The sequence below is a fragment of the Patagioenas fasciata genome, chromosome 5, assembly GCF_037038585.1.
Source record: "Patagioenas fasciata isolate bPatFas1 chromosome 5, bPatFas1.hap1, whole genome shotgun sequence".
Taxonomy (NCBI): Eukaryota; Metazoa; Chordata; class Aves; order Columbiformes; family Columbidae; genus Patagioenas; species Patagioenas fasciata.
The window spans coordinates 54,530,840-54,555,990 of NC_092524.1; the positions used below are offsets into that span (position 1 = coordinate 54,530,840).

General features: G+C 43.2%; 1 protein-coding gene and 1 long non-coding RNA gene across 2 annotated transcripts in view; one reads left to right on the forward strand and one right to left on the reverse strand.

The window, feature by feature from the left end:
- ITPK1 (inositol-tetrakisphosphate 1-kinase) overlaps positions 1–13,735 on the reverse strand; it is a 150,860-nt gene extending 137,125 nt beyond the window's left edge. The window contains exons 1-2 of the mRNA XM_065838524.2: positions 13,514–13,735; positions 12,984–13,184 (exon numbers count right to left, since the gene is read on the reverse strand). Coding sequence (XP_065694596.1) covers positions 12,984–13,078 — 95 coding nt within the window. The 5' untranslated portion in view covers positions 13,079–13,184; positions 13,514–13,735. The remainder of the gene's footprint in view (positions 1–12,983; positions 13,185–13,513) is intronic.
- A 93-nt stretch (positions 13,736–13,828) lies between these two features.
- Positions 13,829–20,621, forward strand: LOC136102516 (uncharacterized). Its single transcript, XR_010651444.2, has 4 exons — positions 13,829–14,153; positions 14,924–15,028; positions 15,946–16,168; positions 16,866–20,621. It is a non-coding gene; the product is annotated as an uncharacterized lncRNA (long non-coding RNA).
- The last annotated feature ends 4,530 nt before the right edge of the window (positions 20,622–25,151 follow it).

The following is a 25,151-nucleotide window of genomic DNA, read 5'->3' on the forward strand; positions in this document are numbered from 1 at the left end:
GCCAAAGACACAAAAGAAACATCCCAAAATACTGTTTTTCTCCGCTGATTTCTTGCAAATACAGCTACACTGTTTCATTACCACTGCAACAATACTAGAAGAAAAACTGCCAAAAAAGGGGATGAGATTAAGCATTGCATTTTAATAGATTATTCAAGACAAACAAGAGATCAAATGACAGCACAAAAGAGTTGTGCCAACCCCCACCCAAACAATACCTATTGTGCACCAAGATGCAGCACTGCACTGGATCAGGAAACTGCTTAACACAGTAGCACAGAGTTTTACCAGAAAAGCTGGTGGTCAGCACAGTACAAATGGCAGTGACTGTTTGCTGCAACCATAATTCTGTACTATGCACCTGAGTTTATTTTACTCAGAGAAAACAAAAAAAAAGACAAAACTTCCCAATGACTTTATGCATCTCTCATTCAATCACTTTTGGCTCCTTCCAGCACCATTTTGGGCTCCAAATGTCAGACTCCTCGTTGACTCAAAAGAGCATTTACATCCGATACCAGTCTCTTAGAAACATTCACAATTAAACACAGCAGCAGATCAGCATCAGTCAAGTAAAGTCTTCTCTGCTCTCCAGAGACATGAACTCTCATGCTAAAGATCCATGTGGTTTTATTACAAAACCCAGAGCCAGCAATAACCTTATATACTTTAAGGAAAAGATAGCCAAGAGAGTCTTTAAATTGCCTATAAACCAGACAACAGTAAGATCCATTGTTTTTACTGAGAAAACAAACAAAAAAGTTCTGATCCACAAGAAAGCTCTACCTTGAGGTGCAATGCTATCTGAAAACAGGCAATCCATCACTAGTAAGCAATGAAGAGTAAAGCTACGATCACATTGCACTAACAAAGGAATCAGAGAGGACATCAAGGGACAGTTCCTGAAACAAAGTCCCAAACAAAAGCCATTTAAAATTGGGAATGTCTATGACCAAAGACTGTTCACTCTACTGAACAGCAAATAAAGGAAAATTCAAAGCACAAATTCTCCCAGATGCTGAGAACTGAGAACTAAAATAGCATCAGAAACAGAAAGAAGATGGAGCTTCAACCCCTATCTAGCAGCAAGCCTATACTTTCTATTCCTCAAAGTGTACTAAAATTTTGTAAAGGCCTTCTGTAAAGGCCAAGAAAAAGGTCAAAAAACTCTACTCACTTGAAAATCACTCCAGCCTGCACAGAATCCCTGGAACTTTGATCTATTCCCTCAGACAGAAGAAAAGGTTACAGAAAAATGTCAAGCCCCAAAGTCAAAATATAACCCCATCCAGTGCTTGTCCCCTGCAAACAGATCTCTTTTCCTGCATAGGCCCAGCTCCCACTTGCAATCCATGGAACCAGGAACAGCAAGAGGCATGGTGCAAACCATTTTCTTTCCACAGATTAGACCTCCTTTAAAAGGTGGTGGTTTTGAAAAAGTAAACTTCTGAATGACAAAAGGCACTGCTCAATTCTATCATCACATACTCTTAGCACAGCACATGGTGCTCTAACCCTATGTGTCAGCAGCAGTATTTCTCCCCTTTTACTCTTATGCTTTTCCCCTTTTCTGCTAGATACAGGGTGCAGGTCCACAACTATGAGTACTTTTGGTTTTTTTGCCATCAGCCTTTCATTAAAACAGTAGATCTGCTTAGTTTCTTTTTCCCTTTCCTTCCTCACATACGCTTACACATTTACAGGAGTTTTCTTTCAGTGCTTGAGAACTACTGGATTGACAGCTCCAGTGAATTAAGCTCCCTCTTTGTCGGCAAAACAAGAGCAGCACCACAGGCGACCTTAGAACAAGCTCCCTCTTTCCTCCTCTTCCCACCCCTCCAACTAGCAAGCGTATCTAAATGATGAACTTCGTACACAGCTCTGTCATACCAGGGGGCCTTGTAAAGAGCCTCCAATAACGTGGTTTACCCAGACTATATCACACAGGACACTAATGTTAAAGCCACACGTGACGGAAGCACCATGAGTCAACACATTATCTGTATGTACCTGTGCCAGACAGCGCAGCAACTCTAAAACCATGAGGCTGGTCCGAACGCATGTAAGTCTGTGCCTGAAGACTGACTGGCAAAGAAAATCTATCTTAGACAACAATGTGAAAGAATACTGAGTCGAAGCAACTCTTAAAGCCATACTTAACATTGTCTTTCTGTAGTTTCAACTGAAAACCAACAGAAAGACGAGAAAAATTCCAATGCTCCCAATATCAGACAAAAGACAGGCACAGATTTTACTCAAAAATGAATTGTTCATTTGGTATAAACGCTACAGAGGCAGGGCTTCTGCTACTATGGCAGTACGAATATTGTACTTTGTTTTTGGAGTGTTCCTCTGCTATGTTACCACTTAACCTGGTCAAGCACCACACGTGGATCTGGATACTTACCTCTCTTCAATTACAAGAGGTTTTTAGGTTCCACAAACCCCCCTGTTGGTTGTAAATCACAGACTGCATGCACTAGATTAATTTAGAAGACAGCTTTTAAGCTGTACCCAGCTTTTAAGTTCCTCCTTCTCCCTTTTTTGCAAGCTTTTTTATTTTTAGCACGAAAATCTTTTCTCTTTGGGGAAGAACTTGTGACATTTGAACTTGTTACGACATCTTGACAGAAATTATTTTTTTAATTGTTAAAGAGTCCGAGTGTTTTAGTGACATGAACACATATACATCCACTTAGAGATAAGTAATGCCTATTTCTTTACAGGTTTATAAAAAAGAAAAAAAAAAAAACAAAATGAAGCAAATTTATATTCGATCATGTTTTACTCACAGCAAAACTAGAGAATAGCGGACAAGTGCCGATAGCCTCTTTAAGTTCCTGTGATGTTAGGAATTAGAGCAAGCTCAAAAATGCATTAAAAGGTTTATGCAGAGCAGATCCATCTGTGGCTGTTAGATACAGTACCACAGATACTACTGCTGCCACCAGAGTCTGTAAACCAGCAACTGACAGAAGGCAAGAGGGTCTGCCAAGGGGAAGGTGAGCACATTTGCTCTGTGCCTCATCCTTTCTCTAACCATCTGCTACAACCACGGTCCAGGTGCTGGCTGGCCGGGTTCAGGTCTGTTTGGCTGGCCTGTCAACCAGAACACCTCCCAGCGGTCAGGGCCTCTGCTACAAAGCAGAACACACAGGTCAACTTGTGAGGAAGTAACCTCGCTGTTACCCCATGCCACCTTCTTGCCATTCAAACAGCAGCAAGCAGAGCCCACAGTGGCTGCACCAGCAGGCAGAGAGGGTGGATCCTCAGCCTGTAAAATCTCCCGAAATAAGGCGTGTTTTTGTAATACAAAGGAATAGCATATTCCTGAACAAAGAAGCACCTACACACAGCTGTATGGCATGCAGATACAGCTAAAGAGCAACATCTCTGTGGTTGGTTTTTTATCCGCAATGAAATAACCAAGATTCTCACGGAAACACATTTTAGAGGTAACACACTCAACTGGGTTTAAGTGGTCACTGCTGGACTCACTAAAACATCGCATATTGATGAAACAGGCAGTGTTTCATAGCCCACATATACAAATGATGACACTTTCAAGCCTTGTAGTGAAACCAGGTTGACAAGATAAGGAACACGCCTAGTCATCACACCAGTTCTTGTAACCAGGCAACTCATTTCAGAGTGGGAGGGCGAAGGGGCTGCAGTGCCAGGGCTGCTGATGGGGCCAGCATGGCACGTCATGAGTAGACCTTTACGATATCATTTCATTCCAGCACCATTAATCACTCCAGACATCACCTGTTCTATCAGCTATTAACCAGTTGCTCCAACATGCAGATAACTTTATCAAGGTTAGGCAGTGAGAGTCATTACTAAGCACTACAACATCCAGTGTCAAAGGCCTTATTTCCAAAGAATCCCCTAAACTATTTCCTTCTGCTGTAAGACAACCCACTTACACCAGTACATGTACTTATCTGTACCTAACACTGGGGGAAAATTGCAGAAAGTAGCAGAAGTCACTAGAACTTTAAACCACATGATTTCAGAAAAAGACAACTATGTTGCTTCTGGCAAAAATACTCACCTCAAACCAGGTCTCTTAAAGCATAAATTTTTAGCCCATTAGCACTCTTCAAGGGGGAGAGACTCCCTCAATGTGCACACACATTTGTGGTGTGGTCGGACAGGACAAACACGGGCCTTCAGGACGACTACCAGGAGCATCCCAGCTTCACAGCTCAAGATTTAGTTGTTTTGTCTTCTGCTACACACATGTCTCATTCAAGTATTTTTTCCTCCTTTGCCAGGAGCACTATGGAGAATTCATTTTCATGAAGCAAATCCTAGGGACGCAGATCAAACACAGAGAATCGATGCATTACAGAGGAAAAGGACCAAAGATGGCTTGTTGACAAGGAGGAAGAGGAGTGCGATAAAGAGAGAAAATAAGCCTGTTTTTTGAGGAAGAAAGACCAACTTTAAATTCTTCCAAGCAAGCATGACTCAGCAGCATGTGACAAGCCAAAATGAGACACATTATAAATCTTTACTAACTGGCATCCAAGGGGAGAGGATTAAACAGCTCAACATGAACGGAACCGGATTCCAAGTTCTGGGCCTGGCTCTGCCAATTACTTTCCTGAAAGTGCCATTAGCTCTAGAAACACAACTTTCTTCACCCTCCAGGTCGGATCCCTGGGAGTCCTCAGAGCAGCCTCAAGGACGCAGGCCCTCCTGCCCACATGGCAAAGAGCAGACTTCTGCTTCGGGTCCCCAACCGCAGGAATCTGCAGGAGTGGCAGTGAGCCCCAGTCAAAACAGCCCAAGCACTGTGGTTGAGAGGAAAGAGAATACAACTAAGGATGTTTTACTTGGAACTAAAGGACATTCCCCCGCAAGAAAACTCAGTCATTTTGAAAGCCATTCTTAAAAGTATGCGGTTGTCCTCCAAATAGGATTTCTCTCTGCAGAAAGAGAGAACACTAACTAGTACATATATTGTAACTGGGCAGTACAGAGGTATCAGTAGTGTTCTCCTTGATTGTATAAAGGGCATAACTCTTTCTGAGCAGAGTTAAATTCCATCAGTACAAAACAAACCATTGTTTCAAGGATTGAACACTGAACTCAAAAATGAGAAAAAGAAGATAACCAGACAGAGGAGGGTTTGTTCCACAGCACTATGGCACAGATGTGCCCAGCACAGGTGCTTATTTTACCCATTATCACACTTAATTTCACGTGTTTCGTATGTTCTGCTTCCTTGTTTCCTTGGAACGTGTTCAAGAATGTCACCTCACGAAAAAGCATCAACTATTGAGATGAAAAGCACATTATCTGGCCAATATCATGAGATACACTGTCAATCAGTGCTTCCCAGGTGCACAGCAAACACTTTCTGTCATCTCTGACACCCCTCTCCGGTTGAGTCTATATATTTGAAAAAGCTGCCCACATTCAGACTGCATGGCTAGACTTCCCAAGTCACAACTCCTGAATTAGTAAAGAAAGTTCAAAATACTTGATGTACACAAAGAATTGTTTCTCGGGCACCTTCTGCACTGTTACAGATTGGACCAAACCAGGACAGCAGTGACCTCAGGAGAGGTCAACATCTCTGCCCTGAAACAGGTCATTCCCAGCATGCTTGTCCCAACTAGTCCTAGCAGTCTCAAGCAACAAATTCCACTGCTTACCTAGGTAATCACAGCATTTTTTCCACTTACCTAGCATCCCTCCTTCTTGGCCCAATTGAAGCCCTCTACTTCTTTTTTTCTTCCTACCTACAGTGGAGCTGAGGAATATAATGCTTTGGAGGGTTTTTTGTTTGTTGTGTTTTGGTTTTGTTGTTGTTTTTATTTTTTTTCCCCCACAATAGCTTTTTACAGTGCCTGAAGATCCATCTCCAGCCTCCTTTTCTTTATGCTGAATAATGCAGTAAAACACACTGTATTTTTAAGACCTTTGATCCCTCTTATTACTCTCTTTTGGACGCTTTCCAGCTGATCTGCCTTTTCCTTGAAATGCCATGCCCTGAACCAAAGGCAGTAGGTGAGGCTACTGCAGCAGCAGCCTTATCAGTGCTGTGCAGAATGGAGACATGACTCCATGTGCTTTTCAGGCTGTGTTCCAACTTGTGTACCCCAATATGACATTTGCCTTTTCTTTTAGCAATACTGTCAATTTGTATACAGCCTGCGATCTGTGGAAGAATGCAGATCCTTCTCTGAAGAGCTGCCACCTGACCAGCCTTATTATTGCTCCTTGCTGCATATGATTTCAAACAGTTTGTGGTAAAGGGATGTGCCACAGGGAGGACGCAGACTTCCTGAACCTGAGGTAAATGATTGCTAGATGATGAAACAGAACCGCTATGAAAGGGTGATTGTTACAGTCCCTTCTGGCGCTGAGTGGCTGCGCTCCGTGTTCCCGTGAAATGGTTCTGTAAACAAAACCCAGGAAGCTTTTTGTGAGAGGGATGCTGACCACTAAGTGCTCTCAGAGATGAAGAAAATGCACATACATCCAGTTATTTCGGGATGTACAGGCTTCTCTACAGACTACTGGAAGAATGGGCAGGAACCTAGAAATACACTGAACTTTTCCTTCAAGAAATACATAGGGTTTTTGCTACTAGCTTCAACACTTTCTCATGCCTTAGTATAACTTCTAGCATTAGGCTAGCTGTCTTTGTTAGAGCTGATGTAAATGAAACTTACCTATACATCCGGCTCCCAGTTACTTCTCGTGATATAGTATTTCAGACTAACACAAAAAACAATGGAAGCTATTGATCAACACACCTACATTTTATTTTTATGGCTTTTAAGGCTGTAAAAGCTAACTGGCACAAGCCAGGCATTTAACAAAAGTAGTATTTAGAGGTTTTTTGTGGGGAATTGGGGTTAAAGAAAATCCCCTGAGTCCTTCCTGGAAAAAATATGCAATATACTTCATGACCTGCTATATAAAGAAACAGATTAATTTAATACCCTCAAACCAGCATTATTCTTAAATCTATCTTAAAAGTCATGTTTAGGTTCTTGCGCCCAGGTCACGGCACACAAGAGACCACAAATAAAGTTTAGAAGAGAAAAAGAAAGCCATATAGATCTACAGCACTGACAACACTGTTTACCATGTTATGGTAGATGTACTAAACAGAGTAACTTTTCATATGTGCTAAAAGAAGGCTTAACTATCACAGAAATAAAATGGGCAGAAGCTGAAGAATCAATTTAGCTTAAAGAAAATTTGAAAAACAAAGAAGTTCGAGTCACACAAATTTAAATTAGGAATGCTAATAGTTTGGTAGGAAAAAAAAATCATTGGTTGCTATGCTCAACAGATCAATGTGGTATCTGCATCAAAATAGCTTCATCTTAACACAACAACAACAAATAATAATAATAATAAAAAAACCAACCAAATGAAAAAACAAAGCACAAAAAACAGCCACAAGAACCAACCCACCACAGTGAGCTGCCATACCCAAATGATCTCCAGCACAGGTGAGCTATGCTCTAACAGGAGCTACACATCCAAAGAGACGTGCATCCCCTTGCATAAAACCCAAACATGCTGAACTGATGCAGGCAGCAATTCAAGAACATCATCTCAAGTTTCAGAATAGCCTTTGGCAGTGGGCAGCACCTGACAATCCAAACCAGACCAAGAAGCCTTTGCTTCTTGTGTGTCAATGAACATGATCAGTTTGTCATGGAAAGACAAGGAAAGAAGAGGCCAGTTCAGCTTACTCACCAAAAAAAAAAAAAAAAAAATCAATCAAGATAACTGGGCTTTCCTAGAAGACATTCTCAATGACCTCAGTTCCATTTTCTTCTTTTGTGGGCAGAATTTGGCTTTCTTAGAATTTCTATAATTTCCCAAGAACGTTTTCTTCTCAGATGCTCACCCTGCTTTTACGAAAAAAATACCACATAATAAAACCTGATCATAAATAATATAGGCATTAAGATGCATGAGCACAGTTCTTCTGTCTGTCAAATTAGAGGGTTTATTATGACATGGATTACATCTTCAGGTAAATCTTCATCTCCTATGCTATTGATTTTCTACACACTACAAAGAGGAAATTATGACTCACATATTCATTACGTACATAGCTACACAGAAAAGCTACATTACCATGCAAACTCGCAAGTTGTACATGTGAATGCTGTTGTCCAAAATAACTGAGAAGTAGTTTATCATTCATAATGGAGTGACTATAAATTATCTCCTCTTGGATGAAGCGTATTCACTTTACCTCATATCCCTGCAACTTATTCACATTGCCTTAACCTTACTACCTCACATCTCCAAGGCTCCCAGAAGAGACTCTATTAACAGATGACATGCAAAACAACTACCAAGGAAATGGAGGCTTTTATAGAATGAACAGCCCTTTGTAAATGGCTGCACCTCACTAATCTGAGCTGGCGTCAAACACACGCAACTCATTTTCTGAAGAGATATATGCATTTTTCTATTCTACCACCACCACTCCTCATATGTCGTGAACAGGAGTCTTTTTATCCACAACATGCAGAGAGACCTGGCAGCACATCTATGCATAGCTTACAAAAGGATAATATGGGTTTCCAAGAGTCTTTACCACCATCTGCAATTCACATCACAGCTCTGTCATCTCTGTGATGGAACAGGGCACCTCCATCTCTCTAACCCTATATTAGTGCTTGTGCACCTGCGTGGTGACAACCACTCCAATGTCAATGTCACGAGCAGGGAACTGACTGGATTGAGAATCTTTACCAATCGCATAACTGCTAAACCCAGCTTGAGACAGAGGATGAGACCAAGCAGCTAGAGGAAGGAAGAACTGTTCCTACCAGCAGTGGCACACGACAACGGCAGAACCACACACATCCCAAGCTCCTAAATTCTCCATTAGGAGTCTTTAGAAACCTTGTCTTACTTTTTAGCAGGGTATAGATACTCTATATTTTGCTAATAACCAGCTACGTAAATCTGAAACTGTGCCATCATCTTGGTGGAGCTGAACGTAAAAAGCTCACAGGAAAGTCTACTGGAGACGCACAAACGAGACATTTGCACACTGCAGTCCCATAAGGGGCCCGAGTCAGGGAACTTGCAGCTGTGGCATATATGCTAGCGTGCAGATAATTCCAAGTTCAAGCTAGCAGCATCACTCAAAAGCACAGGATAGTTTGGAAGCAGCAGCTTCTTAAACTTTCTCCTGACTAATACATTAGCTAAAGAGATAAGAAGCCTGTACCAAATGCCCTGTTCTATACAGAAGAGCTCAATCCCACATCACAATTCAAATAGGAATGCCCTCTCATCAGCTAGGCAAAGATAAAGACTTTCTTCTCCCCGATGAAACCGTATCGACGCACAGAAAGCAACACCAAAGTCTTACTCCACCACTGCTTATGTAGAAAGGAGTTGCTGGGTGGAACCGAAAACTGTTGGGGGAAGCAGAGACCAAAACTGAGGACGTACCTCATGCCAAAGAAATGCCTCAGCCACAGCACTACAGACAAGGCACAGGGGATGGCTCTCCTGGCACTGGGGAGGGAGCTCACATTCTTCTCTATACACAGCAGCAGGTTGAGCCAGTGGATCAGAGTGAGCCTGGTACATCCTCAGGTTCAGTCTCCCTTGTGAGACATCAGCTGCAAGCTGGAAACCAGGCTTTGCACTTGCCAGACAAGTGTTCTCTCCTTCAGGTTAACAGCTCCCAAGGTGCTACCCAGAGACCACTGATCCCTCTGCAACAGGCCTGTGAGACGACACAGCCTTTTTGCTCACCACACCACTCAGAAGCCTGAAAAAGGTGCAGAAATATTAAGGGCTGCCACCCAGCAATTTGGGAACCACTGGTCTGGGCTATAAATGTGGAAGTAGATACCACCACAGGCACTGCTTTAATCTCCTTGGGCTACACTGGGAGGGCAAGGCCAAGGCTGTTATACTCTATGAAGAATACAGCTCAGGAAGGACCTATCTAGTGTGCCATAGCAAGGACCAAAAGTACAGGTGAGCTCAAAGGCCTTTGATACAAAGACTACCTTGACAGGATTAGGCAAAAGCTCCAAGACACTGCATTCAGGCACGACAGATGCCATGCCAATCACACGTTACCAGAACTTTACATAATCGAGTGAAAATTTTAAGGAAAGGAAGGCAGGTGCGCTTGAGTTCTCCAACAAGAAAAACAGGGAATTCAGATACCAAAATTTAACAGGGAAACCTACTGAAGCCCAGCAGCCCAACTGGCAGTTTAAAGATGGATACAAACATGAGGGAAGTATTTAAGGGACCTGCCTAGTCTTTGCGGAGCAGACACCTGAAGGTAAGCCTGCCCGTGCCTCAAAGCAGCACCTTAATTCCTGGTCCACTCACTCACGTCACATTTCAGCTACGACAATACAACAACATTTCAGCTTAGGAGTGTTGCTGGAGACAAAACCTGGAACCCTCTTAAGAAAGAGGTTCCTCACTTAGACCAGGGGTGTCAAACTCATTTTCATGTTGGGGTGGGGGGCACATCAGCCTTGAGGTTGCCTTCAAAGGGCCAAATGTAATTTTAGGCCTGAAGACGATCTCTCAGAGGATGGTTCAAACAGATTTTGAAACATTTGTCCATGATGCCTTTAGGATATCAGTGTTTTGCACTAGAAGTGGCTGCACTGGCAGACTGCAAACAAATAAAGTTTTTTCTCATCCTAATAATACTCCTGATTTAAAGCCAGCGTGCTACAGGAGTTCATTAGGAGGCTTCTCTTACTTCCCTGGATTACATAACTGCTTCATTGCAAACCCATACAAGCAAAATTGAACTTTGTAGTCATCCAGAAAGTATATCTCTAGGCAACAGGCAAATAAATTCCAAGTAACAGTCACCATAAAGTACATAGAGTAGACGGACAGAAACAGAGTCCACTCTAATGCATGAATCACTGGATAGGAATGAGTACGCTTACCTTATTTCCTACCATACATAATATTTCTTGAGTTTGGTGCCGCTTTTCTACAGCAATAAAAGCTTACAAACACGCAAGTAATCAAGTAGATATTATGCATAAATACGTGAAAGCCCTGCCTAAATGAATGCAGCCTCCCGCTGGTGTAAATGGAAGTTACCAGGAAGGAAAAGAGCATCCAAGACATCAGCGCAACTTGTTCCAGTGACTTTACTGATCTTCAAACCAAACACTTAACTCCGCTTCTACAGTACAGCTAATATTAAATGCTTTTAAAAACATTAAAGCATGACCAAACAGACCTATCTATCCAATGTCTGTAAATGTACAAAGCGAGCTTAGCCTGTACAGAATGAGATAGCCTAATTTTCACCAAGAAATTAGTAGTGTGTAGCAAGAGAGACACTTTGGGGCCAGTTTTCACAGCACTGCAAGGACCTAGAACTATTAATTTGTACAGTACACAAAGAAATTGTAGATCCATGTTATATAACACAAGTGTTAGTAATTTCTGAAGCAGAAAAAACTTAAGCAAAGAACCTAGTCGAAAAGAGCAACGAGGACACTTGGGCAAAAAGTCAGTTTTGGAGATTCCTAAATGTAAGAATGTACAGCACATAATACCAAGAATTAAAGACAAATTGCTACAAAAACCTTTTCACATATTATCTCAGCTTTCCCTTAGTTTCTGTGCATGAAAACCACCCTATATCAAACCTCAAGGCCATAAACATGATATTTTACTTATCAGAGGCTGAAATGTATTTCTCTGTCCCACAAAACCTAACCAAAAATCTCTTAGGCAAGGTCAAAGCTTAGTGTTATTCATCCAAAAGTATTTTGTTTGGAGAACCACGTGAAATTTTAAAAAAACACATTAACTGACAACCTGCGGCCTTTTCTGTACTTTAAAAAACTCTAGTAAGTTTCGCTGCAGTTTGACAGATACAGAATGCCAAGAACACAAGCTGATGTAAAAGCTTCTGTCGCTTCCTCAAAATAGTTTTCTGTTTCTTCTGCCTCCTTCATCTCTACAGAAAGGAGCAAGTGCTGCCAATAGAAATGTCACCGGCATTTGTGTTCTTAGCATGACACGCTTTAATAAAACGTATTTGAAGACTCATAGAATATATCCTGCAAAGTCTGAGCAGGCTTCATAGGAACCAGAACTTGGGCTAGAGTATTTTCAATTATCAAACTTGACTTCATATTCTTGTTATAAACTTAGTATTATAATTAAATAAATAAGAAAAAACTGTTATTTACTACCAGAAGCTGTAATGTATGCGTCACAAGACCTCGGACACACATGGAGCTTACATGTCCAATTAAATAATAAAATTGTGTAATATACTGCAGATATTATGCTCTAAGCTATTCAGATAAAGTCTAATTACAGCTTATCGAACTAACCTTTACCTCAGGGTCTGCAGAAAACAGATACACTTATACCACCTTCAGACATCTCATTCAGGACAATACAAGCTCACTCAGCGGTTCATATACCCTTAATTTCATGTGCTTTCGCGCAACACGAGGCAAAGTTATTCCCAGTCATTTAACTCTTCCTAGTAACAACTCTGTTTCAGGTCCAAACCTTCGCAGGGTCCGCAGAGATCCTAACTAAGACGATTTCACGGGGAATACTAGAGACCCCTTGGCGAGCAGCAGACAGAAGTTTAGCGGGGCGGCTGTGCCGGTCCCCCACACACGCACAGACCAGGCTTCCCTGAGCGCGGCAGCCGCCCAGGTGAGCGGGAGGCGGGAGAGCTCAGCCGCGTCCCCGCGGGCACGGAGCGCGGAGCCCGGAGGGCACCAGCCAGCCCTGCCTGCCCTCGGTCCTGCGGGGGAGAGGCGGCCGAAGGGCATCACGCACCGAGCACAAAACGCCCGAAGGTCGGTACAGGCCACGGCCGAACCCGGAGCGGCCCCGACCCGGCCCCAGCCCCATCCCGGGGCCGCCGCGCCCCTCAGCCACCGCCCGCCCAACCGCCTCGGCTGCGGCGCCGGCGTTCCCCGCGGCCAGGGCCGCCTTCTTACCGACACAGCTCGGCGAAGGCCTGGAAATTCAGCTTCCTGATCTTCTTCTCGCTCAGCCAGTAGCCCACCCGCTTCCCCTTCAGGAAGGTCTGCATGGTGTCGGTCCGGAGAGGCGGCGGTCGCCCCGCGACGAGGGGGATCAGCCCGGGGCGGTGGGGGCAGCCCGGGTACCGCTCGCACTCGCCGCCTGCAGAACGACGGCTTTAAGAAAGAAGAGAAAGGAAAATCAGTCGGTTCGCCGCGGAGAACGCCGGCGCTACCCCCTACTCGCCCGGCCTGCGCCGCTGAGCCGAACCAGGCGCAGCCTCCGGCGGCGAGCAGCGTGCAGTGCCCGGCAGGCCTTGCCCCGCACCGGCCGGCAGCTCACCGAGCCGGGCAGAGCTGCCTCCGTCCGCGGGATAGCCGCCACCCTCGTCAGCCCGCCCGCCCGCTGCCAGCCCCGGAGCGTCCAGCCGAGAATGCTGCCCGCCCAGCGCCACCCGCCGCAGCGCCCGCTGCCCCACTCCCGGGCCGCCTCCGCCCGCACGGACCCCGCGCCGGCTCGCCTCCGAGCCCGCCCGCTGCTGCTGCTCCTGCTGCTGCGCGGCCGCGGTGCTGCTGCAGCCGCTCAGCTCCCCATTTGCCCGCTATTCGCAGCCGCCTCCACTTCCTCCTCCTCCTCCGGCTCGTCCCCTCCTCTCCTCGCTCCCGGCCCACAGCACAGGGGCGGGCGGGCGACGCCAGGACACACCCGCCGCGCCGCGGCCCCGCTCGCACCGAGGGGCGCCGCCCGCCCCGCGCCGCGGGCACGCTGCCCGCCGCACCGCCGCCAGCAGGGGGCGGCCGGGGCCGCGCCCTCGCCTTAAAGAGACAGTGCCCGTGCTGGGCTCGCCCGGGACAACGGGATGTGCCGGCGCGGCCCCGGGCCGGGCTCAGTTTGGAGCTGGTGTTTGCGTCGCCCTCACCCCTCTCCCCTGTGGCCCTGCCCGCCGCAGCCTGCTGCCGGCACGGCGGGGGGCGTCCTCCGGCCCTTCCCGGAGCCGCTGTCGGGCGGAGGGTCCAGGGTCTGCCCGCCGAGCCGTGTTCCCAGGAGGGCCCGCCCCGCTGCCTTGTCAGAAAGCGGCTGCCTAGAGAAGGGGCAAAACGCGGGCTCGGCTGTCTGCAGTGACAATCGGGGAACGCCGTGCCCGGGTCTGCGTTTGAACCGATCCAGGCGACAGCGGGTGGCAACTCCCGGGGATCAGCGAGGAGGGCAAGGGTCGTGCTTCCGATGGGCAAACCCTTCCTGCGCCGCGCTCGGCCTGGGCCCGGGCACCGCTTTCCCCCGGCCCGGTTAGCCGGGTTAGCCGTGCCGTGCTGCCGGCCGGGCGGATGCTGGCGCACACCCCGCCGGGCTCGCCCGGGCACCGGGGCCGGAGGCGGCCGGTGCCGCCGGAGTGAGGCCCGTCGACGAGCCGTCTAATTCTGGTTTCCAAAGGAAGAACAGTTTGTACAGCCACTTATCTTTCCTATTAGAACTACTAAAAATGGTTATTCAGTACAAGGGTGTACATCTTTCGCAGAAAAAAGACTCCAGTATATATGAGTTTTCAAAGCAAAACCAATTTGCCTTCTCCCAGCATTTGGGAAGTATCTGTAAGGATTTAACAGAAGTTTCAATAACAGCTATTTCTTATTCAGCTTTTTTTTTTCCTCAGGAGGCAGGCGAAGGCAGGCAATCACCAGCATGAGCTGGCGTTCTGATTTTTGGGTTGGCATTCTTAAATGCCGAGGCAGCTGTTCTGTGCTTCATTTCAGAGGAAGAATATTCCAGTCTGAATTACTGTGGTATCTCACAGCGCAAGTGTAATTTCCCCATCTTTGTTTCTCCATCTGAAATGAGCGTCATCCAGCCTGAACATTTTTTGCTGTCTCTTTGCAAATGGAAAGCGTAGCTTTTATAATAATTATGTCTTTCACAGAGTGGTTGGCAGTACCTGCAATCCGGAACTGAGATGCAGCTGATGCTCCTACAGTGATGCTTTTTGTGAACCAGGCTTAGAGCCCTGTACAGCTGAAACTGCTCGGTGAGTTCTGCTGACTCACAGTGTCACAACAAATGCTATTTAATAACTTCAGCAGAGTATGGGAAAAGTGGTAGAACCATCCATTCAGAGGAAAGAAGGGGAAGAGCCAGGAAAGCCTTAAGAAATACTAAAGGGGTCATTGACCTGGGGAGTAGGTAGAGACCATTTTATATTCCTGCCATTATTTACGTGAGCAGTGAAGTCATTCTAAGCCAAGAGTATACTAGAAAGTAGTCAGGGTGTGGAATCAGCCGCAAACAGCTCATACCAATGTTTTCTGAAAATGCGTATAATGTTTTACTACTTTACTTCATTTTATATAGAAATTATATCTATATATATTCTAAATATACGAATATTTAAAAATATATATTATACATATATTTTTACTAGCTTTTCTACATTTGTGGTGATTTTGAGAAATAGATATGTTTATTTTTCTCCATCTTAACTTATTTGCTACTGATATAACTCACTTTTCACAGCACTTTTAATCATATTCACACATTTTTGCACAATTCATTAAGTAATGTAACTAGACTTAGTAGATGTATTTTGATAGCATGATTCCTGCTGCAGAATGTTCCACTGATATTTAAACATTTCAGGGAAGTGTGCTAACTTCAGGAAAATTTGTAACTCGAAAAGGTCCAAATGCAAGACATTATTAAAATTAAGTAGGAATTCTGAAACAAATTGCTTTGGGTTTCCTGTTTCAAAGTGTTTCATTTTGCTAATATCAGTGGTTTACTTCAGTTTTCATTTCACTGGACTTATTTTAGACATTATTAAAATTTGCATGAATATATTAAGCTCAAAATCCATATTTTTAATCAGAATGGAATATGAATGTATTGAAACATGACATTATGGAAGCCATCTTCCTAAATTATTTCTCTGAATGTTTTTTTCTTTAGGAAATGTCACAGTTTCAGACCAATCTAAAACACAGTCTGTGGAGACAGAACAATTTATGAACTTCTTTCCAGATATGGGAGAGCAGGTTTTCAGAGGTGCTGAACGTTCTTGCCTCCTGTAGAAATGAAGCACAGGAGCTACAAAGGAGGAATTTGCTTTGGTCGAATATAGATGCATGAAATGTATCAGAGACCAGATTCAATCCTAGGAAGGAGAAAGCTGGTAAATTACTTCACTTTAAACTGCCTTTTTTTTAATTGTAACCCTTGAACAATTTCATCTGGTGTGCCACTGTACTGCATTTTGCTGCACAATGTTGCTAAATAAATTACAATCCTCTGTTTACATTGCAGAGCCAGTTCAGGCAATGCCAAACCTGTGACCACACCAAGCCCCAGGGTAATATTTACCCAGTTCTTGATCAGAAGCAGGTTGACTGTTCCTGTGACTTTCTGTGGCCCAATGCTGTGAGCTGCAATTCATGAGCTGCTTCATGCTAATTAAAGGGGTGAGGGTTGATTAAGATCTTAAGCCCTCCAGCAATAAGAGCTATCTTCCTCTTCATCTTAGCTTCAGCTACAGGTCAAAGCAGGTTTCCCTTGTTTAGCTGGAACCTCTCACACCTTGTCTTCTAACCCTTTCCACAAATACAGGGGCTCAGATGAGGTTGGACACTCGCAGTGTGGCACAAGTTAGTGTAATTCCATGGGAGTTCCTTTTGGAATGAGGCATCTCTATTCACTTAATTAGTTATCAACGTATATTTTCTCAGTGAATGATTAAGAATAATTTTTTCCCCACCTGGCAAAAGTCACCGTAGGATCTTTTGCAATGAGTGGAAAGATGAAGGTGAAGTGATTTTCACCACCTGTGTTTTAAGCTTTTTCAATTTTATTTTAAAAGCCCTCATTTTCCACAGGACAGATGTTACTCTGCTGCAGATGCACAGGAGGAAGAGCTGAGCCTTCCACTTCAGGACAGTCTCCACTTTCTCCAGTTGGTCAAACCACCACGTCAGATCACGTGCTAACGTGGCATTGCTGGAATGAGGCTGTGGGCAAGAGAGAGAATGAAAAAGCAGCTGCACTGCAGCTTCTTGGCTTTGAGAGACTCAAAGAAGAGCCCGGTGCTGCACACCATCTGGGACTGTTCATCACCAGTGAGGCAGCTCGAGAAAAATGCACGGGAAGCATGGTGGGCTACCATTTCCTCACGTCTCTGCTTGATCTACAAATAATTGATTACTGCATGATTAATAAAAAGGCCAGATATTACTCCTTTTCCTAATGGTTCACTAGAAGATGTGAGTGAAGCTGAGCTTCTCCAGTTTGTGGTTGGTTTCTGCCTAACTTCTGGCAAAAGACATTATAATCTCAGCTATTGTTTGGAAACTTTTCTGAGTGTACTCCGGACCAGCAGTTTTTAAACAATGAACCAGCGAAAGTTAGTACTCGTGGAGGGAAACTCATTTCTGATTTTTGGTTTAAAATCATGAAGGCTAACTCACGCTTCAGCCAGCTGCTGTAGGGTTCCTGTAGTGGCTCATGAATCAATGGACTGAAGCAGTCCCTCCAAAAACTGACATTTGTCCTCACCTGCTGCCATACCCTCCTTTACAAACAGCCCAAGTTCCCCTGTTGCTGTGTGTGAACAGGACTGGGAACCTAAGAACAGAGCTGGATTAAAACAAGCTCAGAAAGCTGACAACAGTATTTTAGTCTTAATCCAAACCAATTCCCCAGTCTGGAATGCCATCCTTCTTCTTACCTGTTTGCAGTGGCAGAAGGAAGAAGTCAGTGAAAAGGCTGGAAGAAGGAGGCCAGGTAGGGGAAGCACCAAACTGCCTCTTTTGGTGACAATCCCATTTTACAGCAGCAGCAGAGGATGGTGAAAGCATGGTGTTCACCACTACTGCTCTCTTACTCACCTAACATCTTGTGCAGTATTTTGATTTTATAAATAAAAGGAGGATGAGGACTGGCTGAGACTCATCAGTATTTCTGAGATCTTGTAGAGAGCAGCAGAAGAAATTCAGCCAAAAGGGCTCAAAAACCTTCCAAAAGAGGGTGACAATGATGCCTGGCAGATGACCAGATCTGGCAGTGCCATTCAAGGATTCCTGAGATAACTCCCACCAGCCCCAGCAGAACGCTGCTTAGATTGCTACCTGTAACACTGGTAGCACAGCAAGCTCTTATGTTCCAGTCATGAAAACAGGATAACAATGAGGTTTTTTGAAACTGCAAGGAAACCACCATTATGAGACAGGATGTCTCACTTTATGTACAGCTCAGAAATTTGGCTATCCTATACTCTGATGAATATACATGCTGCAGGAAAGTAAGAAAGGGTCCGGCTGCCAAGTTGTCTCGCTTGGCTTGTAGCACTTTGGGTGCAGACTTTGTATGAGCTCATAAACCAAGGAAAGCATATAATCAGTGAACAGAGAATTTAAAACCACAAAAACCATGTGGCCAAGATGCAAAATATGAAGTCCTGTGCCAGTATAATTATCTCAGTAGGAACAGATTTTTTAAACTGAATTATGTTTGTAAGTCAAATCCCAAGTGTGGATACAGACTGCGCTGCTATGCATTGCTGTAACTCTCTTGCCTCCTGTTGCGGGAATAAGCTACACAGAAATAATAGTCCTGCAAACTCTTTCATTACTAACATATGGAGAGATTTACTTACCTGATTGCTTCAACGTAGTTACATTTACTCATACTACGTGTGTAAGTCAGTCCTGAAACTCTTCTTTCTGAAGAATTTGGGTGACCTGCATTAGGTGTGGATTGAGACTTGGATAAGGATTAGGTGGATCGAGGTTTGATCTACCTACAGTTTCATGTTAACGAAATTACTTAGGTTATAGTTTTGGGTTTTGGTTTTGCTTTGGTTTTTAATCAGGTATTTTTAAGTACCTATGACAATTCTGGGAGCATGCTTCCAGCAAAATAAGCCATCTTTACACACACACACACACAAATCAAGCATATATATTATGTATTGCTAGAATTTATTATTTTTTAAAACAATATAACCAGTTTTAAAATTATTAATGTAAAGAAGACTGATATGGATGTATGTGTTACACATAAAGTGACCTAAACATACTTTAATCCTACCACTATTATCCCATATTTTGCTGGATTACATCTGCCTTTGCCTCTTGTGTTCAGGACACATTGTTCCAGATGACCTAAAGCACATGTCCTCATCCCAGCAATTCTCCACTTCCACAAGTTGTTTGTGGCTACAGTTGAACCTTGTAAACTGCTAAAACTGAGAAAACAGGAAAGATAAAAGTCCAATGTGGCTTGCAGTGCCACGCTATCACTTGCACTTTCTTCACATGCTTGTGCCTCCAAAGATTGAGGACCCTTTTCCTGTTTTGTTTAAATGCTTCCTCAGAGTTCACTAAAAGTTCACAGACCACAAGTCTCAGAAAACCATTTTGCTTTCTGATTCTGCATGGTGACATCAGGAGACACTGGCTTTTTTTTTCCTGTCTAGGAAGGGCAAAAATTTTCATCTTTTCAGAAACTACCACAATGTCTAAACTTAAAAGTACAAAAAGAATAGATGCAGAAAAGCATTCCGAAAGCCCATGGCAACGCTATTCCGAAGTCAACTAACTGTAGCATACTAAAGGAAAAAAAAAAAATCCATCTGAGAGTTTCTCCCACATAGGAGCACATTGTAGAAGGACAGACCTCATTTTGGCCTGTGACATACAGAGTGAACTCATGGTTCATCAGCAAGGTTTAGAAATGTTTTTTGAACACCCTCAATCCTGACCATCCCTTGTCTCAGAGCTTCTGGGGGGAAAAAATTTTAAAAAAGGAAAAAGGGATGGTTAGTAGCTGAACTGATGAAGCTACTTGCCTTGTGCCTCAGTTTTCCGGTGTGACCTCTTCAGAAAGCTTTTTGCATGGATGCAAAGTTTGTAAGAACCTGTGCTTACGAAGATTCCCACTGTTTGCTAAGGGGTGAGCTCCCATTGCACCTTTTGCCTCCATGGGGACACAATTTCCGTTACCTGACTGCCAGCTTCACAGCATGGATAGGAGTTCAATGTCTCATAGAGGTCTATCCTTCAGTGTAATTTTTTTGAAATTGTACATCAAATCCAGGTACATACACACTCCATTTATGTATTTATTTGGGAAAACAATATAAACAAATCAAATGGGGGCAGGTTAGCAGAATGCCTTTCTTTAACTCTCAGCACTTGTGTAGTGGTCATTTCTGCAACATTTGCGCCAAACATATGAAGTGAAATTCTTTTTCAACATGGAGGCCTGATAGGAGAAAACAGAGAGGGAGAGAATCACCCTAAAACAGAGGAAAGATCTCAGGGCACCATTTAGACAGAGGAGGCCTCAGGACGCGCTGAGGAGCTGCCGTAAAAGTGCTTAAACCGCTAGGCAAAGAGGAGGCCTTGTGGCAAAGGGTACCAGACATGGTGCCGAGGCAAACAAGCTCTCCAAAGAACACAGCTGCTTTGTACTCAATGTTCTAGCTAAAGCCTGCTTTGTACTGTCCTTTTGTATTGTCAGACCAAGAATGGGTTTGTATTGCTTGAAAGCTGCACTTCTGAAAAGAAATTCAGTTGGGCACAATTTTTCTTAATAGTGTAAAAATCCTAATAAAAGAAATTCATAAATCCATATGTTATGGGGCTTATTTAAATTATCGTTGCTCACTGGGTAACACAGCTTCCTGCCCCACAATCCTGCTCTGCAACCATGGATCCCTGATGAACAGGAAATTTTAGTACAGGCATCTTGTCTACCAAAAAAGTCAAAACCACTTTCCTGACTCTGTTCCCCTGAATTCACTAAAATGCTCTCTCTAATTTTCACATCCAAAGTGCAATCAAAGTACAGCAACACTTCTAACACACAGTGAATCTTCCTCAGAAACCTCCACCATTTTTTTTTTAATCTCACAAACACATATGCCAGAGTAATTTTACAGCTACTTGGACTAAAGAATTCTCTCTAAAAAGTGGTTTCATAGGTCAGAGAAGTTAGCCCAGATGTCTTGAGGGTAAAATTGATAGTGTTTTCAGGTGAAATTTTGGCTACTCTGCAATAAAGCAAGAAGCTGTGAGGGATTTACCCCAGTTTGTAGGACCTCTTGTGAAGATGATGAGACCTGGATTAGGGTGGTGGAAAATGAGATATAATAGGCATGTGGGTCTTGCCAAAGGATCCCACCTACTCAATTTTGAAAGGACTCAAAGCTGAATTCTTCTTTATTAATAATCTCGACTTGCTATCAATGACAATAGCCCCAAAGGACTGGTTTACCATCACTCTGTTGTCCTCCACACAGCTGGGGAAAGGAAAGCTTCTAGGTGTCACCAGCTTTTCTGCAGTGACAAAACTCTCATATTGCTGCCTAACATTGGTGCTCTGTGGGCCACATTTGTGCAGATTTCCAGAGAAGTGGCATCTACACCTTGTGTTCTGCTGTCCTTTCTGATCCTTCCAAGTTAGTGTGGCTGTTACCACCCCCCAGCCCAGTGCTGGCTGACCAACTCTAAGCATTTTCCCTGTGTGAAGCCATGCCAGAAAACTATCAGGCTGCCTGATTTTACTTTCATCCTCCACCCCTATGGTGGTTATCAAGTTAAAGTTTTTCCACATCCTGGGAGGCTGTTTGGCCAGAGCACTTACCAGTAGCGCTCTGGAAATGTGCATCAACCTGAGAATTACACTGTTTGGCTAGTGAAAATAGGTAAGATGAAAAAAACTTGAAATTGTAACATCTGCTTCAACACACAAATTACAACAGATTTTAGTTTGTATCACAATCCATTGCAACACCATCATTAATGCACTGAATTTGCTGGTGAAATGCTTCAGCTGATGATAGTTACCCAGACACTATGAATGTATTGCAAACAAGCTCTGTGCTATGTAGAGACATCATTTTGCAAGAGAGGTACTGGAAGCCCTATTACCCAAAAACAGTGTAGAAACACACATTCAGAGACACATTAATTGAGCCTAGATACTTTTTCATGTGGAGAAGCTGTTGGTTTGGATGCACTTCAGCTTGTTGTAGTCTCATACCAGCATATTTCTTTTCTCTCTAAGTACCTTTGTAGTGTCATGATTATGTTTACATTCCATTGGTGAAAGGCAAACAACACACATTTATGTGGAAAAGCTGATGCATCATCTCTCTAAGAATGCCAACAAATATGGTAATAAGTGTGCTAAAATGGAGAGATTGAATATTCACCCGGAACTTCATGATGGAGCAGATGTAGATATTACTGCCTGAAATTTCATTCATATAGGTATGATTAGAGCAGCAGCTTACAAACTCTGCACAGTAAGGAACAAACATATAATACATTTTGTCTTAAAAATGTGCAAATATCACTTAATATGGTTTTGTTAAATGAAATGTAAATACTCACTATTTAACTAATGACATTCTCCCTTTGAGAGTAACTATCAATGGTTAACATTTCCATTCAAGTCCCTGAATTATTCTGGATCTGATTTTGCTGGTTTCTGGTACAGGCCTCTAGCATGGGCTTTAGAAAAAGTTAAATTCAGGTAAAGGGCCAGGTGAGTACTTACAAGCTTCTCAGTTTCAGTGAAGTAGCTTTCATCTGTAACTGAAGCCCATAACAACAGGAGCCCTCCATACAGAAGAGAATGAAGATATACTCCCAGTTGATGAGGTTTATATGAAAGCCCTCCCCAGATACTGGCCTTTCAGTCTGACCGACAGCTCTCAGTGTGCACTTGAATGACTGACAAGGTGTCCTCCAGCTCTGACGCCAGGATTAACCTTCTGGTACCTGTGTCACTCAGCCTCCCTCTGTCAATGACTTTCCATTGCCTCAGACAAGTCTGTTGTTCATCCAGGCTTGGATTTTCTTTCTGTAGGGACTATGAGGGAATACTGAAGAGACCAAAAACATGAGAACAGCAAGGGGTACCTGCTGTATCAGACAGGCAGCTCCATGGGCAACAGAAACGTGGAGTTTATCAATAGAACAGCATAAGCTATCAGTTTTGGTTAGACTAAATAAATACCATGAATAAATGGGACTGGGTGACATTTTGAGGCACCAGTCACTCTCAAATGCCCAACACAGTTCTTTCCATTATTTAACATGCAAAACCTAAATTGTGGGGTTCAGGAATAACCCAAGAATATGTAGAACAGTTCTGAAAAGAAAACTCCGTAAGATTATGGTTGAGAGACAAATCACTGTGCAAAATCTTCAAGTAATGAAATGTTATGAAGTGGGTAAATACTAGGTGATTCAAATGTTCTTGAGAATGAGAAATAATACACCTTTTTAAGAAGAGAATTAATTTAACTGCTAGAAAAAGGAAGATATTGATACTTCTGTAGGGAAATGGGAGTTCTGTTTTTTTATAAGGTATGCAAACATTTCTATGTCTAAGAACCTATCAGCCCTCACATTATGTGGATGGATGTCATACACGTATGCCTCTTGCAGTATGTTCTAGAAGCTGGTATCTATCTGCTAATTTCTAAGCTCTAATAGGACACAGAGAAGTTTCCTAGAAGACAGACACACATGTATGCAAACACTTCTTTTTTTTAAATGAAAGCTTAGATTCAGCAAATCTGAAACAATATCCTCTCCACAACCCCCAAGCTTCCATCCTGATCTATGCAAAAAGCTGGGATCCTTTGAATGTGGGAAAAGCCCTAATCTGAAGGCCTAATTCTTTCAGTGTTTGTTTAGTAAAAGAAAGTTATGCTTCATGAGAGTCTAAATATAGATATTCCCTGCTGCACACAGTTTACAGTCTAAGCAAGATAGGCACAGCCTGGGAACTGGGAATCTCGGAAGAGACAGTAATGAAATCTCTTTAAAGTCGTTCTACAGTATTACTGACTTGCTCCACAAGGCACCATGAAGGAAGGATAAATAGTGGAAATTTTTAAAAAAAGCACCAGAGTGTCACTGCAACCTCCTCTCATGACAGAACTGTCACTCCCTGAGGGGGTCAGGTATTTCTCTTGGAATACGTATATAGAGGGAAGGAGGGACACTGCGAATCTCTAATGAGTGATGTTCAGATAAGACAATTTTTTTTTTTTACTATTTTTTTTCTGCCACTGCTTGAAAAGCAATGTTTTTAGGCCAGCTGACTGAAGCTAGTATTTTCGGCCTGCAGACCCCTGGTTGTGAATCTGTTTTTCTTTTTAACATGGGTGACTTTTCAGTTAACTTACTTACATGAACAAACATGTTGGCAGTAGTGAACTTGGCATGGAAATTCAGTAACCGTTCCTTTCTGGTGGTATGAGTAGACTTTTCCTGAAATCATGGAAAAGCAGACTTCTCAAAGTTTAATGGCAGCCTTGGAAGTGACTTTTTTTATATATTATTTGGGGAGATTTAGTTAAAATCAATAAACTCTAATGAATAATCCTTTTGCTGAAATGCAGTTTATAACTGAAAACTGCTTTGACCAAACTTCTGCAACCAGAGCTGTGCATAATTTTTGTTTAATTTGCTTCCACATAAATTGCATTTGTCCTCTATTTAAATAAATGCCACAAATATTCAGTCACCAACCATATCTGCTGGTATTCATTTTGTATATTTTGTCAGTTCTTGCTAAACTTTGAAGCCACTTTATAACTGGCTGAAAACAAAAAGTAAAAGCAAAAATTTTATCTCTTTCCTGCCAGAAATATTTTGACTGCAGACAATGTAGGCATGAAGCTTATATTCCATGGTAACTAATGAACAATCACTGTAACGAAACCTAAAAGTTCAGTCTAAAATGCCAAGGCCCTTCTTCATGAAAGACTCAGTTGTTTAGAGGCATTCTGACAAAGGGTAACAGTGTGTAATTCTACCTTGGGCAGATGTTTACTGTGGATGTTAGGGAGCATGAGATAGCTATTCCCTTTGTAGATATCAAGAAGTTTATTGGAAAGATGGTGAATATTTCTAGAACCAAGAACAAAGTATGGCTGGTATTCAGAGAACCTGGATAACATGACTGCCTGAAGCTTAACTTAGATGTGGCTGCTGCTAAGAAACAGGCTAGAGCAGAATTGCAGGAACAGAGAATTAAAGACCAAGGTAATTTAAGGTCCCAACATTTTCAAGTATAAGAAGCAAGTCAAAGGAGGAAAAGACCACCATGGATTACACACAACTCACTGAATAACTCTGCTT